Below are 18,698 nucleotides of genomic sequence, written 5' to 3'. Positions count from 1 at the left end.
TAGCGGGGTAAAAACCACGGACAAGATGAAATGAATTTCACTATAATATTTTATGGTGTACAGCCATTCATTGTATTTCCAAATAGAACACACAAGAGAACAAACACCTCAAAACATTATAGAACCAAGTACTCAACTGCTATGAGATGATAGAAAAACTCGAATATTATACATTGAAATATCAAATGATGCATCTATTTGTAGATGCATGATTTCAGTGTGAACTTTCGTCCGAACACAATTTCAAAACTGATGTCTCACAAAATCATATAAAACATATTCTTTTATTTATTTTCTATTTGAACAATGTTCACACCAACCTCACTTAATTCCGTCATCCACTTTTGACGGCATATACTATATTCATTAAACTTCAATTGAAATATTAGAAAGCCTAACTTTTTTTTTTATAAATGTAATATATATAGAAATTTTCATTATTCGGTTTGATTTGTTTTTATCAAAACTTTGAAGAAATTCATTTTTATGTTTAATTAATTATAAAATCAATCCAAGTCATCATTAATTAAAAAAACACAATTTAGTCTGGTTTATTTGTCTTTCCGATCTGATCTGATCTGATCTATATTTACTCGAAAAAAACAACTGATAGTGATTAAATGAGACGCCTTGTTATATGACCACCCGACTAGGTTAATGGATTTAATTTTTTTGGAAATGGATTAATGAATTTTAAATAATTAATAGCAGAAAATATGAAAGGAAGGTCATTGACTAAAATAGAAATAAAGGTATGACCAAATTAGCTTCCCGAAGGTATAAAACTGATCGAGACAAAATAAAAAATAAAAAAATTAAAATCCCCATTGAAATTGAGATTAGGGTTAGGTTTGGATGTGGAGTGACAGACTCTGGGTAAGGGATGGATGAGAAGGAAAATAAAATGGGTTTGAAGAGGAAAATTGTACCTACGGAAGCATTATTTGATTCAGGTGATGACGAGCCAATTGGGGCATTGATGAAGCTGAAAGGTAAAAAAAGATCCAAAAAAACTAAAGTGGTTCCTGATGAAAGTGGAAATAAGGTTAAAACTGTCGAGAAGATTGACGTTGAGGACGAGGAGTTAGGTGGCATGGAGGACACATTAGCAAATTTTAGGAAGAAGTTGAGGGGTCCAAAAAGGTGTAGTGGAGCTCAGGTTGTCGTGGGGAAAGACTCGAGTAACAATTTGTTGGAGCCATCGGGTCAGTCTACCAGGGGGCATGCAAAGGATGGGAGATTATACGTAGATAAGATTTTCGAGGTGCAGCTGAAAGATAGCGGTGCAGGTGGTTCTCCTGGGGATGCTACTGTTTTCGACGATCTAAAGGTGAAGGCTAAAAGGAAAAGTAAGAGACTAAAGCCTATCTCAGATGCAAAGAAGTCAGTTGCAAGGGACCCTGAATGTGATGGTAATGTAGATCACCGGATATCCGAAAATTGTTTGCCCCGTGATGGGAAAGAGGATACTTCAGAACTAGGGGATGGAGCTGTAGAGAATTCACTATCTCCCCTTTTTCAGAAAGTGCAATCTGATGTAATATGGAAATCTTGCAATTCTTCAAGGTTGGAGCAGGTAAAAGAAACCAAAGTTTTAGTTGTTGAATCAAAACCAAATTCAATTGCTGGCTCAGAGGCTCCACCTGTGAAATCTAGAGCTTCATCGAAATTAGTCAAGAATCTCCCAGTATCTATTAACAGGGTACATGTAGTTCATGGTCAGGGTTCAATAAACTCAACCTTGATCCATCAAACTGTTGATGGCTGTTTAACTGAAGACCTAAATGGTGCACAGGGGAATTTATCTTGCACTGATTCAAAGCAAGAGCTTTCTTCTTTTTCATCAGTTACGAATCATTTATCAAAATCTAATGACAAGGATGGTACATCTTTCAATGCAATCTTAGAGAAATCGTCCTTGGTTGAAAGATCTCATTCTAGGTTGAGGGAATGCTCAGGTAAGATCTATAATGTCCAAGATGGTGATATCAACTCTGAAACCAGTGGGGACCTTCCGGGTTTTAACGTTGAGCCCCCTTGTTCTAACAATATTCACGATAGAAGTTGTGGGGTTTTTTCTGTGGAAGCTGATAACAATTGTTTGCTTCCATTTGATGGAGCTGTTGTCGGGACCTGTAATAACAGATATGCAAGGGATCAGATGAATTCACATTTCAGTGATACTTCGACACTGATGCCTCAAACTGGGAAGATAAATTGTACTTCAGTAGATGCAGAAGTTCCAGGATTCTGTTTAGAAAAGAAATGCTTGAGAAAAAGAAGCAAAGATTTGTCTCAGAAAAATATTGAAGCTTCCAATGGGTTGCTTGACCATACGTGCCCCCTAAACTGTAATTATCCTTCTGAGGATGACGAGGTAAATCAGACCTTGTATTCATCTGTTATCCTGGATCATCAAGGAAGCTGTCGAGAAGAAACATGGTGTGATTCCGAAGCTAAACAAAGCAGTATATCGGTAATCGAGCGGGTCACACGGAATGCTAGAAAGTGTCGGCGTGAGGACATGGCTTATGAAGGTGACGCTGATTGGGAAATATTGATGCAGGGTCAAGAGTTTCTTGTTAGTCATGGGGTTGTAGATAAAACCAGGGAAAAAGTAAATTCATCGATGGCTGTGGATGCTGAAAATGGAAAGGCGGCAGCTGTAATGGCAGGGCTAAAAGCTCGTGCATTTAGTCCCATTGAGAAAATCAAGTTTAAGGAAGTCCTGAAACGCAAAGGTGGGCTTCAGGAATACTTGGAATGCAGGTCAGTGTTTAGTATTTTGTTCGACCTCCTACTTTTTCTGAACAAGGTTATCATAATTTTAAGTGGTTCTATCATCTACTGGAGGAGAATTGATCATTTTTATTTATTTGTACTAGGTAATGATAACTGTGCACGTAAACTTAGATCTGTCCATTTAGTTACTATTTTCTTAGGATGTTTATGTAGGTTTATTTAGGAGTCTCAACTGTGTTACTTGTATCGCCTGACTAACTGTGTAGCCTGCTACTGTTTGTAGGTATTCAGAGCTGCCAACTTATTTCTGTTGCTAGTGATTTGGATTTTATATGATATTTATTTTAAGTTTGAGGAATCGATCCCAAGGGTTTTGCTTGTTGCTCATTTCATTACTGATTTTCTTGTGATTTTGAGAGAGGAGTGTTGAAATGGTTAGGTTTGAAGCAAGAGGCTCATTATTCACACGGTATTTTTAAAGTTATTCATTATGTAAGAACATAGTTGCAGCTATATCTGGTCCATCACAAGCGATTTTGTGATATTATTTTGAATGGAAAAATTTCCTTTTACAACTTCTTTATTCACACAGTAATTGCAAAAGTTTTTCAGTATATAGGATAATAGTTGGAGCTATTTCGGTTCATAATCTTGCGAGTTACGAAATGAATTTGAACGGCAAAACTTCCCTTCTGCTACTTGTTTTTATTGAGTAAAATACCAGGGTGACATTTTCTACTTGAACTGGCTATTATTGAATATATTTATCTGAATTTAAATTGTATTCTTAACATGATAATTGCTACCAAATTTTGGGGCTTAATCATTTGAAATTTTGTAGGAACCATATTGTGTTCTTAACATGATAATTGCTACCAAATTTTTGGGGCTTAATCATTTGAAATTTTGTAGGAACCATATTTTGAGTGTGTGGAACAAAGATGTTAGTCGCATTTTGTCCCTGGCAGATTTTGGAGTTTCCAGCACTCCTCTAGTGGGTGAAGGTCCACATGCTTCTCTAATTCGAGATGTCCACACCTTTCTCGATCAACATGTAAGCTTCTTGAATCCATTAAATTTATTTTGCTTGGTGCTTATTTAATTTGGCTGTGACTGTGAAATGCTTGCATTGATTGTTTTTTTTTTTGCTTTGATGATTTTTAGCTGTATAGAATTGAATATCAAAAGTTTTTAGTCAATCAAATAGTTTTTAAGATCGCTATATGTATTTCTACAGGGTTATGTAAATTTTGGGGTTCCTTCTGGAAAGGAAAAAGTAGAAAATATCATTAAGCATGACTCAAAACTTCTGAAGCCCAAAGAAACTGGTGGACCTCCTCCTGCTGATTTAGAGGATGGAGTTAGTTTTATCCATGAGAAGGAAAATACTTATGTCAAGGAAATGAATTATGATGCATTTACCGATGAAAAACTGCCGAGACAATGCAAGAGAGGAGATGGACTTGTCAATCTTCAGGCCTTAGAATCATCTGCCCCTCTAGTCTTTGAAGGATGCCCTCCCGAGGAATGTCAAGCAGGCAGTTACCCTTATCCTATATCCCAAAAAAATGTGTCAGATATGGAGTATTTGGGTAAAATCCCATCAGGCAGAGATGATGACAACACTATGCTTCCTGCCATGCATCTAGAATCACTCCCCGATCGTGATTCAATGCCTGCTGTATATGTAGAGGTCCCCAAAGAAAGGCCCACTGTTGTATTGGGCTCCATAGATTGTGAGCATAGAGATGTAAATAATGATTCTGAGCACAGGAATAGTGTAATAATTGTTGGAGCTGGCCCTGCTGGCTTAACTGCAGCACGTCACCTGCAACGACAAGGTTTCGATGTTACCGTGCTTGAGGCCAGGAGCAGAATAGGTGGCCGTGTTTATACGGACCGTTCTTCATTAAGCGTTCCAGTAGATCTTGGGGCTAGCATCATTACTGGTGTGGAGGCAGATGTGGCAGCTGAAAGAAGGCCCGATCCTTCTTCATTGATTAGTGCTCAGTTGGGACTTGAGTTAACTGTACTGAACAGTGACTGTCCGCTTTATGATATTGTGACCGGTCAGAAAGTTCCTGCAGATCTTGACGAGAGCTTGGAAGCAGAATATAATGGCTTACTCGATGACATGGTACGGCTGGTTGCTGAAAAAGGCGAACATGCCATGAAAATGTCTCTTGAAGAAGGCTTAGAGTATGGCCTTAAGAGATGTCGTATGTCGCACTCTGCACAAGATGACATGGAAATTGCATTCTGATAAATTTCCTGATACCGTTGGTTCCACCAGAAGACCTGCAGACGATGTTCATATTGCTCAAGATTCTAAAACAAAGAGTTTGAATCCTATTGAGAGGAGAGTCATGGATTGGCATTTTGCTCACTTAGAGTATGGTTGTGCTGCTTTGCTTCAAGATGTGTCACTTCCAAACTGGAATCAGGATGATGTGTATGGAGGATTTGGTGGAGCTCATTGTATGATTAAAGGAGGTTACAGTGCGGTTGTTGAATCTCTTGGTGAAGGACTTTGCATTTACCTGGATCATGTAGTTACCAAAATATCCTATGATGTAAAGTGTCATGAGATGAATAATGAGCTGCATAACAAGGTTAAAATTTCTACATCCAATGGTAAGGAGTTTTCGGGTGATGCTGTACTGGTCACTGTGCCACTTGGGTGCCTGAAAGCTGAAACTATCAATTTTTCGCCTCCGTTACCTCAATGGAAACATCAATCTATCCAGCGACTCGGCTTTGGCGTTCTAAATAAAGTAGTATTAGAATTTCCTGAAGTGTTTTGGGACGAGACAATCGATTACTTTGGTGTTGCTGCTGAAACTACAGATCAGCGAGGGCGGTGCTTCATGTTCTGGAATGTCAAGAAAACTGTGGGGGCACCTGTTCTTATAGCCTTGGTTGTTGGTATGGCTGCCATAGAAGGCCAAAATATTAGCACTTTAGATCATGTAAATCATGCCTTACTTATTCTACGGAAACTTTTTGGGGAGGATAGAGTATCTGATCCAGTAGCATCTGTAGTAACTGATTGGGGCAGAGATCCGTACTGTTATGGTGCTTACTCTTATGTTGCTGTGGGAGCATCTGGAGAAGACTATGATATTTTGGGAAAACCAGTGGAGAATTGTTTATTTTTTGCTGGTGAAGCCACATGCAAGGAGCATCCTGACACTGTTGGTGGTGCAATGATGAGTGGACTCCGAGAGGCTATACGAATTATGGATATATTGAAAACAGGGACCGATTATACTACCGAAGTTGAGGCCATGGAGGCTGCAAAGCGTCATTTGGATATTGGAAAGAGTGAGATGAGGGACATAGTTGAGAGACTTGAGGCATTAGAGTTCTCCGATGGTTTGTGTGAGAATTCACTAGATGCCTCTCGCCTTTTGACTCGGGGCTCTATGTTAAAGGACATGTTTTTCACGGCAAAAACGTCATCTGGGAGACTCTGTCTGGCTAAAGAGCTGTTAAGACTTCCTGTTGGATTTTTAAAGACCTTTGCCAGCACTAAAGAAGGGCTCAGTGTGCTTAACTCATGGATTCTGGTAAGTGCTCTCATGGATGTGAAGTTTGCGCTGCACTTGCTTTTACTGAAATATCTGTTATTGACTGAATTTTATGGTACATGACAGGATTCCTTGGGAAGGATGGAACTCAGCTCTTGCGTCATTGCGTTCGTCTACTTGTACTTATTTCAACTGATTTACTTGCAGTTAGATCATCAGGTGCTCACCACACATTCACCTTTATTCCTTGCCCTCTCTTTTTCTAATGCATTAGTTGAATAACAACTTATGCATATTTTAATGAAAACCCATGGGCCATCCCATTTCTTTAATCTATACTTCGCAATGACAAAGTTTTTAGATGCGAGTGGAAGTATTTAAAGCACCCAAATATGTTTGAGACTTCTTTTACTCGGTTGATCTTACAGGTTTTCCTTGGAAGTGTTATTTCTTCCCCTCGAGAAAACAGTTAAATTGCAGCCTCTTTTTAAACTCATCGATGATCAATTGAGATTTTTATATCTTATTTTGGCTTCCTGTGATATATCTTGTTGAGATGATCTGGCAAAGTTTCACATTTTTTCTGAATGCTTTTTTAGAAACCATATCAATTATCTTTTCTTTTATCATGCTTAGGTATTGGAAAAACTGTGAAACAGAAAGTCTGCGTGCATACCAGTCGTGATATACGCGCCATTGCTAGCCAGCTCGTCCATGTATGGGTTGAACTTTTCCGCAAAGATAAGGCTTCTAAAGGGGGACTTAAATTGCTCAGACAATCAACTACATTGGATTCAAAAAGCAAATCTTCTCTAGTGTCTGGAAAACCCCCTAGGCGCACAATTCATGTTGAACCAGAGAGCAAGGGAAGTTCAAAAATGTCAGCATCCGTGGGACCATTCCCATCCAGTGAAAGAACTAAGAAAGTGGTTGACAAAACTATGAAATCAGAAACAAGAATCGACCCTAAAGCTGATGTGCAATTCTCATGCTCTCATGGTTCAATAGGATCTCAAAGTGTTGTGGAGGAGAAAGATCAAGAAATTCCCATCTCTGAAGAAGAAAGTGCTGCCATTGCTGCTGCAGAAGCAGCTCAAGCTGCAGCTATTGCAGCTGCCAAGGTTTGCTTGTTTCACCTTCTTTTGCCTATTCACTTATCACATCTTTTACCCATCCTTTGTCACATCTTTTGTCATTTTTATGTATATACGAATTGATGTTCGGAACCACAAGTGGATTCCCATGGATGATCACCTTTCGAAGTTGGTATAATATTTCTCCGAACTACTCCACTTAGAAAGGATGATTACATATGCCTTTCTTTGGTTTCTGCTCTCGGACCGAAATAGAAATTCTTGGGCATTCTTAGTGGTGTGACCATTTCTTCTGGATATTTTTGTGTGCGTCAATGTGTTACTCATTATGCAAATAATTGAAGGATGACAATTGATTTTCAGTTGACCTGAAGTAATGGAAGTTGATCCTTTAGTTTCTTTGACTGTGATTTGAGCTTAAAGAAATTGTGGCTTTCAGAATATGTACAATCTTATTTTTATCATGTTAGTGTTATTATCTTCTTTCGCTTTTAATTTTGAAACTTTGTGACTTTCTGGTGCCATAAATATTTCTAATTTGTGACCTTTGGCTTTAAGCACTGAGCATAAAGCAGTGAACTGACGAAAAATTTCTTTTACCCATGAAGTTATCCTCAATTGGTGGTCTTTCTTTTCTGTCTATTGTTGGACTTGGTTGAGCAATGTGCCTATGGGGCAGCTTTCCATCTGTTACACCTCTTTTCTTTTTGTTTGTCTTTGTAATATGCTACAGGCATATGCTGCTTCTGGTGTCATGCATAATTCATTGCCGCAGCTTCCCAAGATTCTTTCGTTTCACAAATTTGCTACGCATGAACAATGGACCCATATGGATGAATCTGATATCAGAAAGAATTTTTCTGGTGCTGCTATAGGCAAGCAAGATTTCTTATCTGACATAGATTCTAGGAACTGCAAAGTAAGGGATTGGTCAGTTGATTTTTCAGCTGCTGGCATCAACCTGGAGAATTCCAGGATGTCAGTTGATAATCGTTCACAACAGAGCCGTTCAAATGAGATGGCGAGTCAGTTGAACTTCAGGGAACACTCTGGGGAAAACGCAGCTGTAGATAGTAGCATATTCACAAAAGCTTGGGTTGATAGTGAGGGAAGTGTGGGCATAAAAGATTACAATGCTATTGACAGATGGCAAAGTCAAGCAGCTGCAGCAAGTTCAGGCTTCTCTCATGGAACAATGCACTTAACAGATGAGGAGGATTCAAACGTAAATTCAAAGTTATATGCTAGGAAGCCTAGTTCAGCGGCCATTGATAGTTCTGCTTCGTACGTTGCATTAAACAACGAATCAAAAGGCAATCAACCTAGAGGAGCCGAGCGATTAAAACATGCTGTGGTGGACTATGTTGCTTCATTGCTTATGCCTCTTTATAAAGCTAGGAAAATTGATAGAGAAGGTTACAAATCAATCATGAAGAAAACCGCTACCAAGGTTTTCTCCTTGATTTACACTGCAACACTGCATGTTTTTTACTTTGCTTCTGTCAGCGAACTTAGATTTTTTTTCCAGGTCATGGAACATACTAATGATGTGGAGAAAGCTATGGCTGTATCTGAGTTTCTTGATTTCAGACGCAAAAACAAGGTGGGGATCTATTTGCAATTACTTTGAATTTTGTAGGTTTTATTTACCGAATATATTTGGCTTAGTGGCAAATGGTTTCTGCTAATAATTTGATTCTAAAAACTTGGTATGTTTTTACTGATATAAATGTCGGGATAAAAGGCTCAGATAAATTAAAATGTTGTAGTTTTGCTTCCTAGTATCATGCGAATTTTGGGTCGTTCATTGTGAGATTTTTTTGAGATGAAATAATCTTAAGGAACATTTCGTGTAGATATTTTTTAATGAACCAAAACTATCAGCTTCAGATGTATGACATTTACCTTAATGCACTTGGAGATGATTCGGAGGGAGGATCTTGCAGTTTTTGGAACTTCTAAAATTTAAATTCATAAGTTTCTTGACTGGAAAATTATTATGGGCGTTAGTAAGGTGTCTTCACCTTCTTATGTAAAGAAGTAGCAAAATATTGGTGTCATTACATGCTTCTGTTGGCCCTGTATGTTTCCTGTTTATGAGTTGGTTTTCATCTTTTGCATAAATGTTTTGATTTAAGTTATTTAGATTCTTTTGATAATTTTTTGTGGCTTCTAATTTCCTATTCAATTTTTGTTGTTGGGGCAGATACGAGACTTCGTGGACAAGTTGATTGAAAGACACATGGCAATGAAGAGAGATGCCAAATTAGGCTCATCCGAAAATTAGCTGTTTGTCGTTCATATACAAAAGATTGAGTCCAAATATATCCGTAGCATGCCAACCATCGGTCAAGACTTAGGCAACTGGATATTATATGCATTTCCATCCTCCAGGAGTCGATAGTTATTTTTTCATGGAACTGCTTTTCAGAAATTATTTGCTAGATAAGAGGACTGTATTGTTTAGGGTAACGTTGCACAATCTTATATTTCTCTCAGTACTCCTTTTCTAGAGGAGAAGTAACTTATTTTTTCCCGACTTCTGATGTATGTACAGCTTAGATTTTAATTGCAACAAATAGACAATTCTTCTCAAGTTGCATTGTCTGCTGCCCTCTTCGCTAGTTTGATAGTAAGCAAAATCATTACTTGAAGAAAAACTATTTCATGTGTTTTTTCCATCATTTTACAGAAAGTTAACCATTATTTTCCGGAAATTGTGATGGCATCTTAACTCCTTTATCAGTTGTATTTCAGCCATCAAGGTTACTGCCATTTAGCAGCATCTTCTCTCTCTTTTTCCAATGGAACCAACCTATACACCTGAAAGGTGAGGTTATTGAGGTGTAACTGCTTATAATTTGGTTTTAGTAGTCTAAAATGTAAGATGTTATTGCATGATAGGAAAAAGTGACCCTTTTGTGGTTTATGGTTTCCATTGGTTAACCCTTCTTGAACCTCCTTATGTGGCTATTATTTTTGTTTCTCTATCGCCGCAGAGAAGCTAGTTAGGAATTGCACCTGGATTCAGATCGACGGGAGTTTGTGATACCCTCTGAATGATTTGTGTCATTTTATGATTGAATTTTTTATATATTACTCTAGTTTGCCAGAAAAGTTTCCCAGAAATTGTAAAAAAATTTACCTGTATTTACTAAATGCCAAACTAAACATATGGGAGATGCATTATTCATTGGCCAGCATGCTGACGTTGCATCATATTCTTTTAGGGGTCTATTTAAATTTGAAATTTCTTTTAAATTTTCATAGTGGTTATTTGTTGCATCTTAACTTTTCGACCAAATAATGTCTCCATAAGGTTGACACCTACTCTAACTTTTGGTCGGTTAATGTGATATGTTTGATTTTCTTTGCCACTAGAAGATCCAAAAGATACTTGAACTGGAGCCCTTTTCTGAAGTCGGAGCATAGATAATCCATTATATGCAGAGGTATATATGCTCTCGGCTTGTTAACTTCTTTTTCCTGCAGATGCCCTCTTATCCATTTGTTCATTGTGTGTGTATCTGCATCTGTTGTTTATGTTTAGGAGGAAAAATAGCTTTTGTGGATATGCCTAGTCAAGGACCAATCCAGAAGATCATTTAAACCTTTTGGGATCTCGGTAGAAGCTGGCTCAGTTTTGGAGTTCAGATTCCCTCGCTTAGCCAGCATCCTGTATTGAATTTGCAGGTTTAAAGGTTTGAGCTCTACAACATGTATGGTTTATTCTGCCGCTCCTTGAGCAATAGTCTTCATACCTAGTGGCATAGTTTGTGCTATACGCCATACGGCAGGAGGCTTCCTTCCCTTTTGAAGTATTGCGCTCTGGGGTGCCAGCTGAAGTGCTTATGTCGATTTTTTGGGTGTTTCCATGGCATACTGCGCAGTTTGGTGGAATACTAAACTTCAATTCGAGAAGGGTAAATTATCTCAAAGCTACTCCTAATTCTTAATAATTGCATTTGGGGTGATTTTACCTTGTGAAAATTTGTTCGAGTGTCGAAGGGACTTAAAACTGAACGTCCCTTGTTCGTTCCATTACTGTTTTGGTTTAATCGTCCTTCCATAGTAGCTTTTAAATTCTTATTATATTCTTTTGTCGATGGACATGCAACTGAGAGTTACTAATGCACGTGTGGCGATCGTATTTGTCTTGTGTATTTTCAGGCCCCGTCCATATTCATGGTGGAAAGAGGAGTCCTCGGGTCCATTCAGCCTGCCATGCGTCGTTCCATCTCATTGCATCCAGTTGTGTGTATAATATATCTGCACAAAAAAAAGTTCATTTTTTAATTAATTTATTATGTCAAAGATGTGTTGACTTGTCAAATGTTGTATCAAACCAGCGTTTGAGGCAACCACTGTATCATTATTCGCTTTCACCTTCGTTTTTGGTTTTTGACACATTCGAGACGTGGATCGGGTGAGAAGACAAAAAAAAAAAAAAAAAAAAACCAAATGCTCGAAAAATTGTATCAAGACTTGGCAAACATTTTTATACACGCCACGAACGTTAAAATGAGGACATGTGAATTTGCTAAACATCCCACAATCAGTCCGTTGTGTTTTTGTTTTTTTTTAGTTGAATATAGTAATTCGATAAATTTGAAAAGAAAGAAATTTATTTTTTAACAAAAAAGTTTAAACCTCGCTCGTCATCATCCCTTGTATTGACCACAGAAATTGGAACGTATATCCCTACCATCGTACGTGTCAAGTCTTCTCTACAGACTTCACAGAGAATGCGATATCGCACCATTAAAAAATCCGAGCATCTGATTCTGAACAGACTTGATCTTTTATTTTAACTAGTAAATTGCACGTGGGAACAGTTCCATTTGGAAAAAAATAGTTAATCCAGTAAATCAAAACGACGATTGCATATTTTATACATCTTTTTAGCTAAAAATTTCAAGAAAATCAATATCTCATGAGTCATGATACAAAGAGGTCATGTGGCTACATTTGTAAAGCATTCTGGTACAACTCTAAACCTGATGAATAAATTTGAAACCGCGAAGAATATGCAACTACAATAACAAATGAATAAAAACATTTCGAATAGTCAAGAAAAATAAGCTAACAAATAAAAATATACTGGTCCGACATAGAGATTAGCATGTGTGATATTTTTGCATTTCCATCATTCAAGTAAATCAAATTATAAGCTGGAAATTTGATCGGAACCTACATCTGAGAAGATTGTGGAGCTTTCATGATGGAATGCAAATGACTCAGCCAACCTTATAGCATCGTGTACCTTCAACCGCGTTCCTTGTTGTGAAACTACCACAGATGCAAGTTTAGCAGCTAGTTTACCCATATCTCTCAAATCATATATGCCGCGTAATATACCATACAATATTCCAGATGCATAAGCATCCCCTGCTCCACAGGTATCCACTGGAACACAATGTGAAGGCGGGATGTAAACAGCTTCCCCCTTCACACCAATATAAGAGCCTCTAGGACCATCTGTCACCGAAACATATGGAACAAAATGGCTCAGGTACCTTGTGGCCGAAACAGGGCTTTCTTTTGAAGAAAAATCACAAAAAGTTCTTGCTTCGTCGCTGTTTGCAAAGATAATGTCGGCATAGTTTGCCATTATATTCCTAGCCAATAAAGTTCAAAAGTCAGATTGATTCCACGAAATAATCATAGAGTAGATTAGCTCATTTTATTTTCAGTGGATGCAATAGAGCAAGACCAATGTAGGGAGTTAGTAACGATTAATGAAATAATCACAACGCAGATACAACCCTCACAAACTATGTGGATGCATCTCTCTCTTTTTTTAACAAGTTTTTTTTAAAACATAATTTTAAGTTTTTTCAGGTAAAAAATCTATGATGCATTTCAATAGAACCAAAGAGAGAAGCACAGCCATCTTTTGCAGTACTCTGTAGTTTTATCTGTTCATAAAGAGTGATTTTGAATTCAACAGCCAACAGTTTCTTATTTCATAGAGTTGGCATCCGACACATCTCAGGTTGTATGCATACAAATCACAATCCGGTAAAGCTTCTATCTAAATAATTCCACATGATAACCCCAAAAAGAGATTAGTAATAACAAAAATAATTTCCTTTAAAAAGTCACATCAACATGAAAGTGTTTATAATAAGCATCTCATGATGTTAGATATTACATTTGTTTGATTCATGACAATACAATCAGCTATCATGAGAGTAATGCCAATTCTCATAATTAATCGATGCAGCCATCTAGTGATTATTGAAGTGTACAATCAATTGAGTAGTTTTTTTTATAAATGCAGCGATGTAAGGTGGGTGTAATGTTTACCAGAAATCATCATAATGTTTCTCAATGCACGTGACATCTGATGCTGTGATGGCAACAAAAGCACCACACCTTCGGGCCTCCTCACACGCCATGGTAATTGTTTTGATTGTGTCAGGAAATTCAAACAAGTATCCTTCAACGATTAATATACTAGTTTTGGAAATCAAGCTGGCCAAGGAGGGATCATAATTTACCCTTGAAGATGTACCCTGATTTAACAAAACAGGACTTATTATTGAGAAACTCGTGGAACAATCTTGTCTTACATAATATGAGAAGTTAAAAAATAATGCCTAATGTTGTTGACTGATCCGATAACAGTGATAATACACATATATCATTAAAAAGTATGACTGGTTTGGAGTTCATCACTACTCTTTGGTTGAAAGAAATATTGAATCTGGAACTTTTTAAAACGACTTGGAGAATAATCAATATAGTATCAAATGAAACCCATGGGCTGAATCTTGATAGTGTTCTGTAGAATCCACGAGGTGGTTGAGAAATGTGCCATTTTAAAAAAAAAAACTACTTCCTAGGCCCCTAATTATATGTCACATTCCGACGGCCGACAGCGCAAAAGTATTTATCAACAATAGAAATTATTTGTCTTGAATTTTTTTAGAAACACTAAACTATATATCATACAATAGGTTTGAAATTCTAATTTTCTAACAACTTTCAGATAATCAATAGATTAAGGTAGTTACCAAATTATAAAACGTGGCCGTATAAGTAGCAATTGTGAAGCTAAAAAGGGACACAGTAGTATTTCTGGCTTGTGGCCCTCACAGTACGTTAGTTTTATGTGGCTCTGGGTGGAAATTGTGGTTTAGAATGCAGCATAAAATAGGGAGCTAGGGAGAATAATTGCTTCCTTTATTTTGTCATACTCATCTAAAAGGATCAATAGAATTAAGTGTTCACCTTAAACTCTGTATAGAACTGTAGTACCCAATTAGGTTCTTCCACAGCTTTGTTAATTTCTAAAACTTCTGAATTTTGTCAGCTACAAAAATGTTATTTACCTGGTATGAAAGCATTGTCCGTTGAGCATCAGGAGTTGTCAAAACAATGACTGTTCCAGTAGTCCCATCCTTCACCGGTGCAGAAAGGAAATTCACATTTGCTCGCCGAAGTTTAGATCTGAGTAAAATCTGTAAGGGTCAGCAAATTTCTTTGTGCTATCTGAGCTGAACGACTGATTAGGTAAATTGCAATTTTAGTCCTGTAAGCTGACCTGTTTTGTGTCTTGTCCTATAGCTTTTCAAAGTTTGGTTTTAATCAAGTAACTTGAATTTTGTTTTTTTGTTTTGGTCTCTTTTTTTCCGAAATCATTAAACCCACCAAATATTGTTTATTTGGCACTGATACTCTCCTACGTGACACATGTGACGAGAATAAAAAATATATTAGACATATTAAATCTTATTTGATATTGATGCCCTTCCTACATTACTCACGACAAAAATGGAGTCTATACTATGCACGTTAAAATCAACTTAAATAAAAACAAGTTTTAATGTGTATAAAAGAAGTTTTATTATCGTCACATGTGTCACGTGGGAAAACATCAATGTCAAATAAACCATATTCGATGGATTTAGTGGTTGAGGCATAAAAGGAGCAAAAAAAAAATTCCAAGTTATTGGATGAAAACCAAACTTTGACAAATTACATAAATAAAATCTAAAACTAGTCAATTTACCGGGCTAAAATTGCAATTTTCTCATCTGATTACTAAGTAGTCAGAGAACAATCTGTTATTTGTCAAATACAGAGAAATTGGTAGAAAGTAGTCAGCTGCTCATCCTGAAAGGAGTTCCATCCTTCACTGGTGCAGAAAAGAAAACTTATATTCACTTGCAAAGTTCGATCTAAGCAAAATCTGTAAGGGTCGGCAAATATCAATGTGCTGTTCGAGCTGATACTAAGCAGTCAGTATATGGAATTGGTTTGTTGAGACTGCGGGAAATAAATATTTGGACATGAATAAAAATATCAGATAGATCTTTGGACTGCCACATTGCGAAGATAGACCAATTTCCGATTAAGGCAAGCAATAGTTTGAATGTTAAGTGGCACGGGTACCCAACAACAAAAACTATATCCAGCAGAGACAGACACGATGGGTAGAGTTGACTCAGTTGAGAATTGGTAGAGAAAAGTGATAGAGACAGACCAGCTTTATTGAATGCATGTGTGAATTGCCAATTTGTTGTCCCATGTTAGCAAGAAAAGAAATATCTCCTAAGTAACATAAACGTGAAGGCTAAGATTTCTGCGAGATTATTGCAGAATTACTTAATGGAAATCCCTTGGTTTATGAAAGACCATAACAATCTTCAAGCATGTATACAGAATTGAATTACAGAGTTATGATAACTTAGTTTCCATAAGAATTTCTATAATAGCAGAGGCAAGAAGTTCTAAGACAATACTGAATGCAAAACACAATAATATAATTGCATAAGATCCAAGACAAAAGAGTAAGTTTTTGCTATTACACACTCTCAACAAGTATGGACTGAGACCAGGACTCGTGATACGAGAAATGTAAGGGAAATAATGTATTTGAAACCACAATTATATGTATTACAAGCTCTGTTCTAATTTTTGTTCAGTATAAATGTGTGGTTAAGTTCGTTTCTACAAATTGTCTAATATATGTTATAAGATTTTTCTGTTATCATTTATAGTTGTTTTCCGCTTGTCCTTCTTGAATTGGCAACTCACCATTTGCCCACATGTGTTGAGAGTCTGAGATATTGGGAGCTGAGAATCAGAAAGTCAAAAGTCGGAATGTTAGAACAGGGGAGAGTTGCCTAAGACTTAAAATACATGATCTCCACCACCAAAGTTTAAGATTGTTTATTTTTTTGATAGAGATGTAGAGTAATAAATTATCTTACATTTGTTTATTTCGTTTTTCATGAACAGATAAAATCACCTAGTTAAATTCTCGGCTAAGTAAATCAGTTCTTAAATGCCATCATTAAATTGTGTTCCATTTGTATTCTAATAGTTCCTGTTCAGATGTTTAAGTCCCATTCCATCTATTATATGTCTCAGTCATGCTTCCGGCAGTTAGACCTTGCCGCGAAAATTTATTTGCTTGGTTCCGTTTAAATATGTTTAATATTTATTAATTTTGGAAGTTAGAAATGAGAATTCCCAAATTTATTTGCCTTGTGCATGTTAACTGAGTCAAAAACATGGTCATGAATATTTTGATCATGGTGGACAACTCGCCCCGTCCAGTGGCCTAGTCCACTCGAGATTCTGGTGAGGAAAAGGCATCACATAATCTAGTGCAGGTCAATGATAGAGCACTCTAAAAGTAAAATCCCTACCTCAAGAAAAGTTAATCGTGCAGCAGGAAAAGGCAAATGTTTTAATACTAAAACAACGCAAAGAAAACCGTTTGATGACGATAGATTTTTATATTGAAGCTAAAAACATAAATTTATACCTTTTTTAAAAGAAATTCTTCATTAAAAAAATGCAAAGAAAATCTACCTATAGAATCCACCTAAAGGATCACTTCCAACACTGCCAACCATAGCAACATTTAGCGCTGGGCCTCCAATAGGTTGCCTGCCAAGCCTGGCCAAGGCCACCAAACTATTTGAAAGAGAACCACCAGCTGCAGCCATGTAGCTTCGTCCATCCATAGCCTGCAAAATTCTTCCCCTTTCTTCATGATTCACTACTTTCCTCGAGCCCTTCTCTAATTCAAGTCTATGCAGAAAATCATAGTCAACCACGCCAGAAAAATCGACCTACCATTGTCCCCAAAAAACAACAACTAAGTTCAACTTTTCAAAAAACCAGAAGCATGAGCATTGAACTGCTTGACTGGAAAACTTCCTCAAGCTCTGTTCTTTCAAACGAAAACTAATGCTTTTTAACACTTGCAAGCGAATAGATTGTATATGAAACAACTGCCTCCATACATGTTATTTCATTCTAATACCCATTAGTTTAGTTTTGCTCCAATCCCCCCAGTTTTAAATTGTGCTTTAAAGACAATCAAATAAGATCTTAAAAAATAAGTTTGGGGTGCCTAATTTTTAAAAAAAACAGCTTAGGATTTCAAACGCCCTTGTTAAGTAAGAAATTGAAATCCAATACTATAATAATAATAATAACAGTTGGATGGATTTGTTTCGACTATTTGAAACCCTTTACTCCCAAACCCTCCAATTCAAACACAACCTTAGGTAACCAGCTCTAAACGAGCGTTCTTCGCATAGCTAATCCAAATTATCCACGTCCCATCCCGCAAAAGAAACAAAAAATTCAAAAATCAAAAGAAAAAAAATGGAGCAACAAACTAGAAATTTACCATGGCCTGGCCGAGCCCCAAAACATGCCATCTTTCAGGAAGGGCGGCAGAAGACTCCCTGCATAATTCATGGCGGTGATGGGCTCCTTCGTCGTTGTCCGTACTAGATTCTCCTAACCCATCAGAGTCATTTCTGCTGCCCGCAAATTCATCTCCATTAATCGGCATAGAAGAAAAATGAGAAATTGAATTGGGATGAAAACGAAAGGATGAAGAAAAGTGGGAACGAATACATTTACGGTTGAGAAGGGGATAGTTGCATGTGGTAAGAGGAGTGAGGGATGGAGATAAAAGCATGGAAACTGAGGATAAGGAGATGAGAGAGAGAGACACCATATTTGCCTTGCCCGAAAATTTAGTTACAGTAGATTGAGAGAGAGTCGTGGGCAGCCAAGCGGGGAAGCCGACTTCCACAATTCCCATCCACTATACAATATCCACACTAAACAATAATTTCTATTTATTCCAACATCAAATTTCAAGTGAAACAAAGAGTCCCTATGGTTTTTACATCATGTTTAATCTATAAACATGTCTTTTGTGAGACGGTCTCATAAATCTTTATCTATGAGACATGTCACCTTACAGATATTCACAATAAAAAGTAATACTCTTAATATAAAAAATAATATTTTTTCATAGATGACTCAAATATAAATCCGTCCCACAAAATAC

General features: G+C 37.1%; 2 protein-coding genes across 2 annotated transcripts; one reads left to right on the top strand and one right to left on the bottom strand.

Annotated features, from left to right (window-relative positions):
* Nucleotides 1-789: 789 nt before the first annotated feature.
* On the top strand, nucleotides 790-11,751 carry LOC140826793 (lysine-specific histone demethylase 1 homolog 3). Its single transcript, XM_073189294.1, is given in 14 exon segments — nucleotides 790-2,769; nucleotides 3,655-3,796; nucleotides 3,980-4,999; nucleotides 5,001-6,315; nucleotides 6,399-6,491; nucleotides 6,909-7,393; nucleotides 8,100-8,816; nucleotides 8,895-8,969; nucleotides 9,573-9,834; nucleotides 9,924-9,998; nucleotides 10,124-10,196; nucleotides 10,751-10,818; nucleotides 10,917-11,289; nucleotides 11,537-11,751. Coding segments are annotated over 9 exon segments (5,814 nt in total). The 5' UTR covers nucleotides 790-883; the 3' UTR covers nucleotides 9,654-9,834; nucleotides 9,924-9,998; nucleotides 10,124-10,196; nucleotides 10,751-10,818; nucleotides 10,917-11,289; nucleotides 11,537-11,751.
* A 680-nt stretch (nucleotides 11,752-12,431) lies between these two features.
* On the bottom strand, nucleotides 12,432-18,471 carry LOC140826783 (uncharacterized). Its single transcript, XM_073189288.1, has 5 exons — nucleotides 18,024-18,471; nucleotides 17,195-17,457; nucleotides 14,704-14,821; nucleotides 13,676-13,884; nucleotides 12,432-12,984 (listed from the first exon to the last, which is right to left on the bottom strand). The coding sequence occupies exons 1-5, from the start codon at nucleotides 18,444-18,446 to the stop codon at nucleotides 12,531-12,533; spliced, it is 1,467 nt and encodes a 488-aa protein (XP_073045389.1). The 5' UTR covers nucleotides 18,447-18,471; the 3' UTR covers nucleotides 12,432-12,530.
* Between the last annotated feature and the right edge of the window lie 227 nt (nucleotides 18,472-18,698).

This window comes from Primulina eburnea, chromosome 1 (assembly GCF_022965805.1).
Source record: "Primulina eburnea isolate SZY01 chromosome 1, ASM2296580v1, whole genome shotgun sequence".
Taxonomy (NCBI): Eukaryota; Viridiplantae; Streptophyta; class Magnoliopsida; order Lamiales; family Gesneriaceae; genus Primulina; species Primulina eburnea.
Note: the sequence above shows the minus strand (reverse complement) of the source record. Positions and strands in the feature narration are given on the sequence as shown.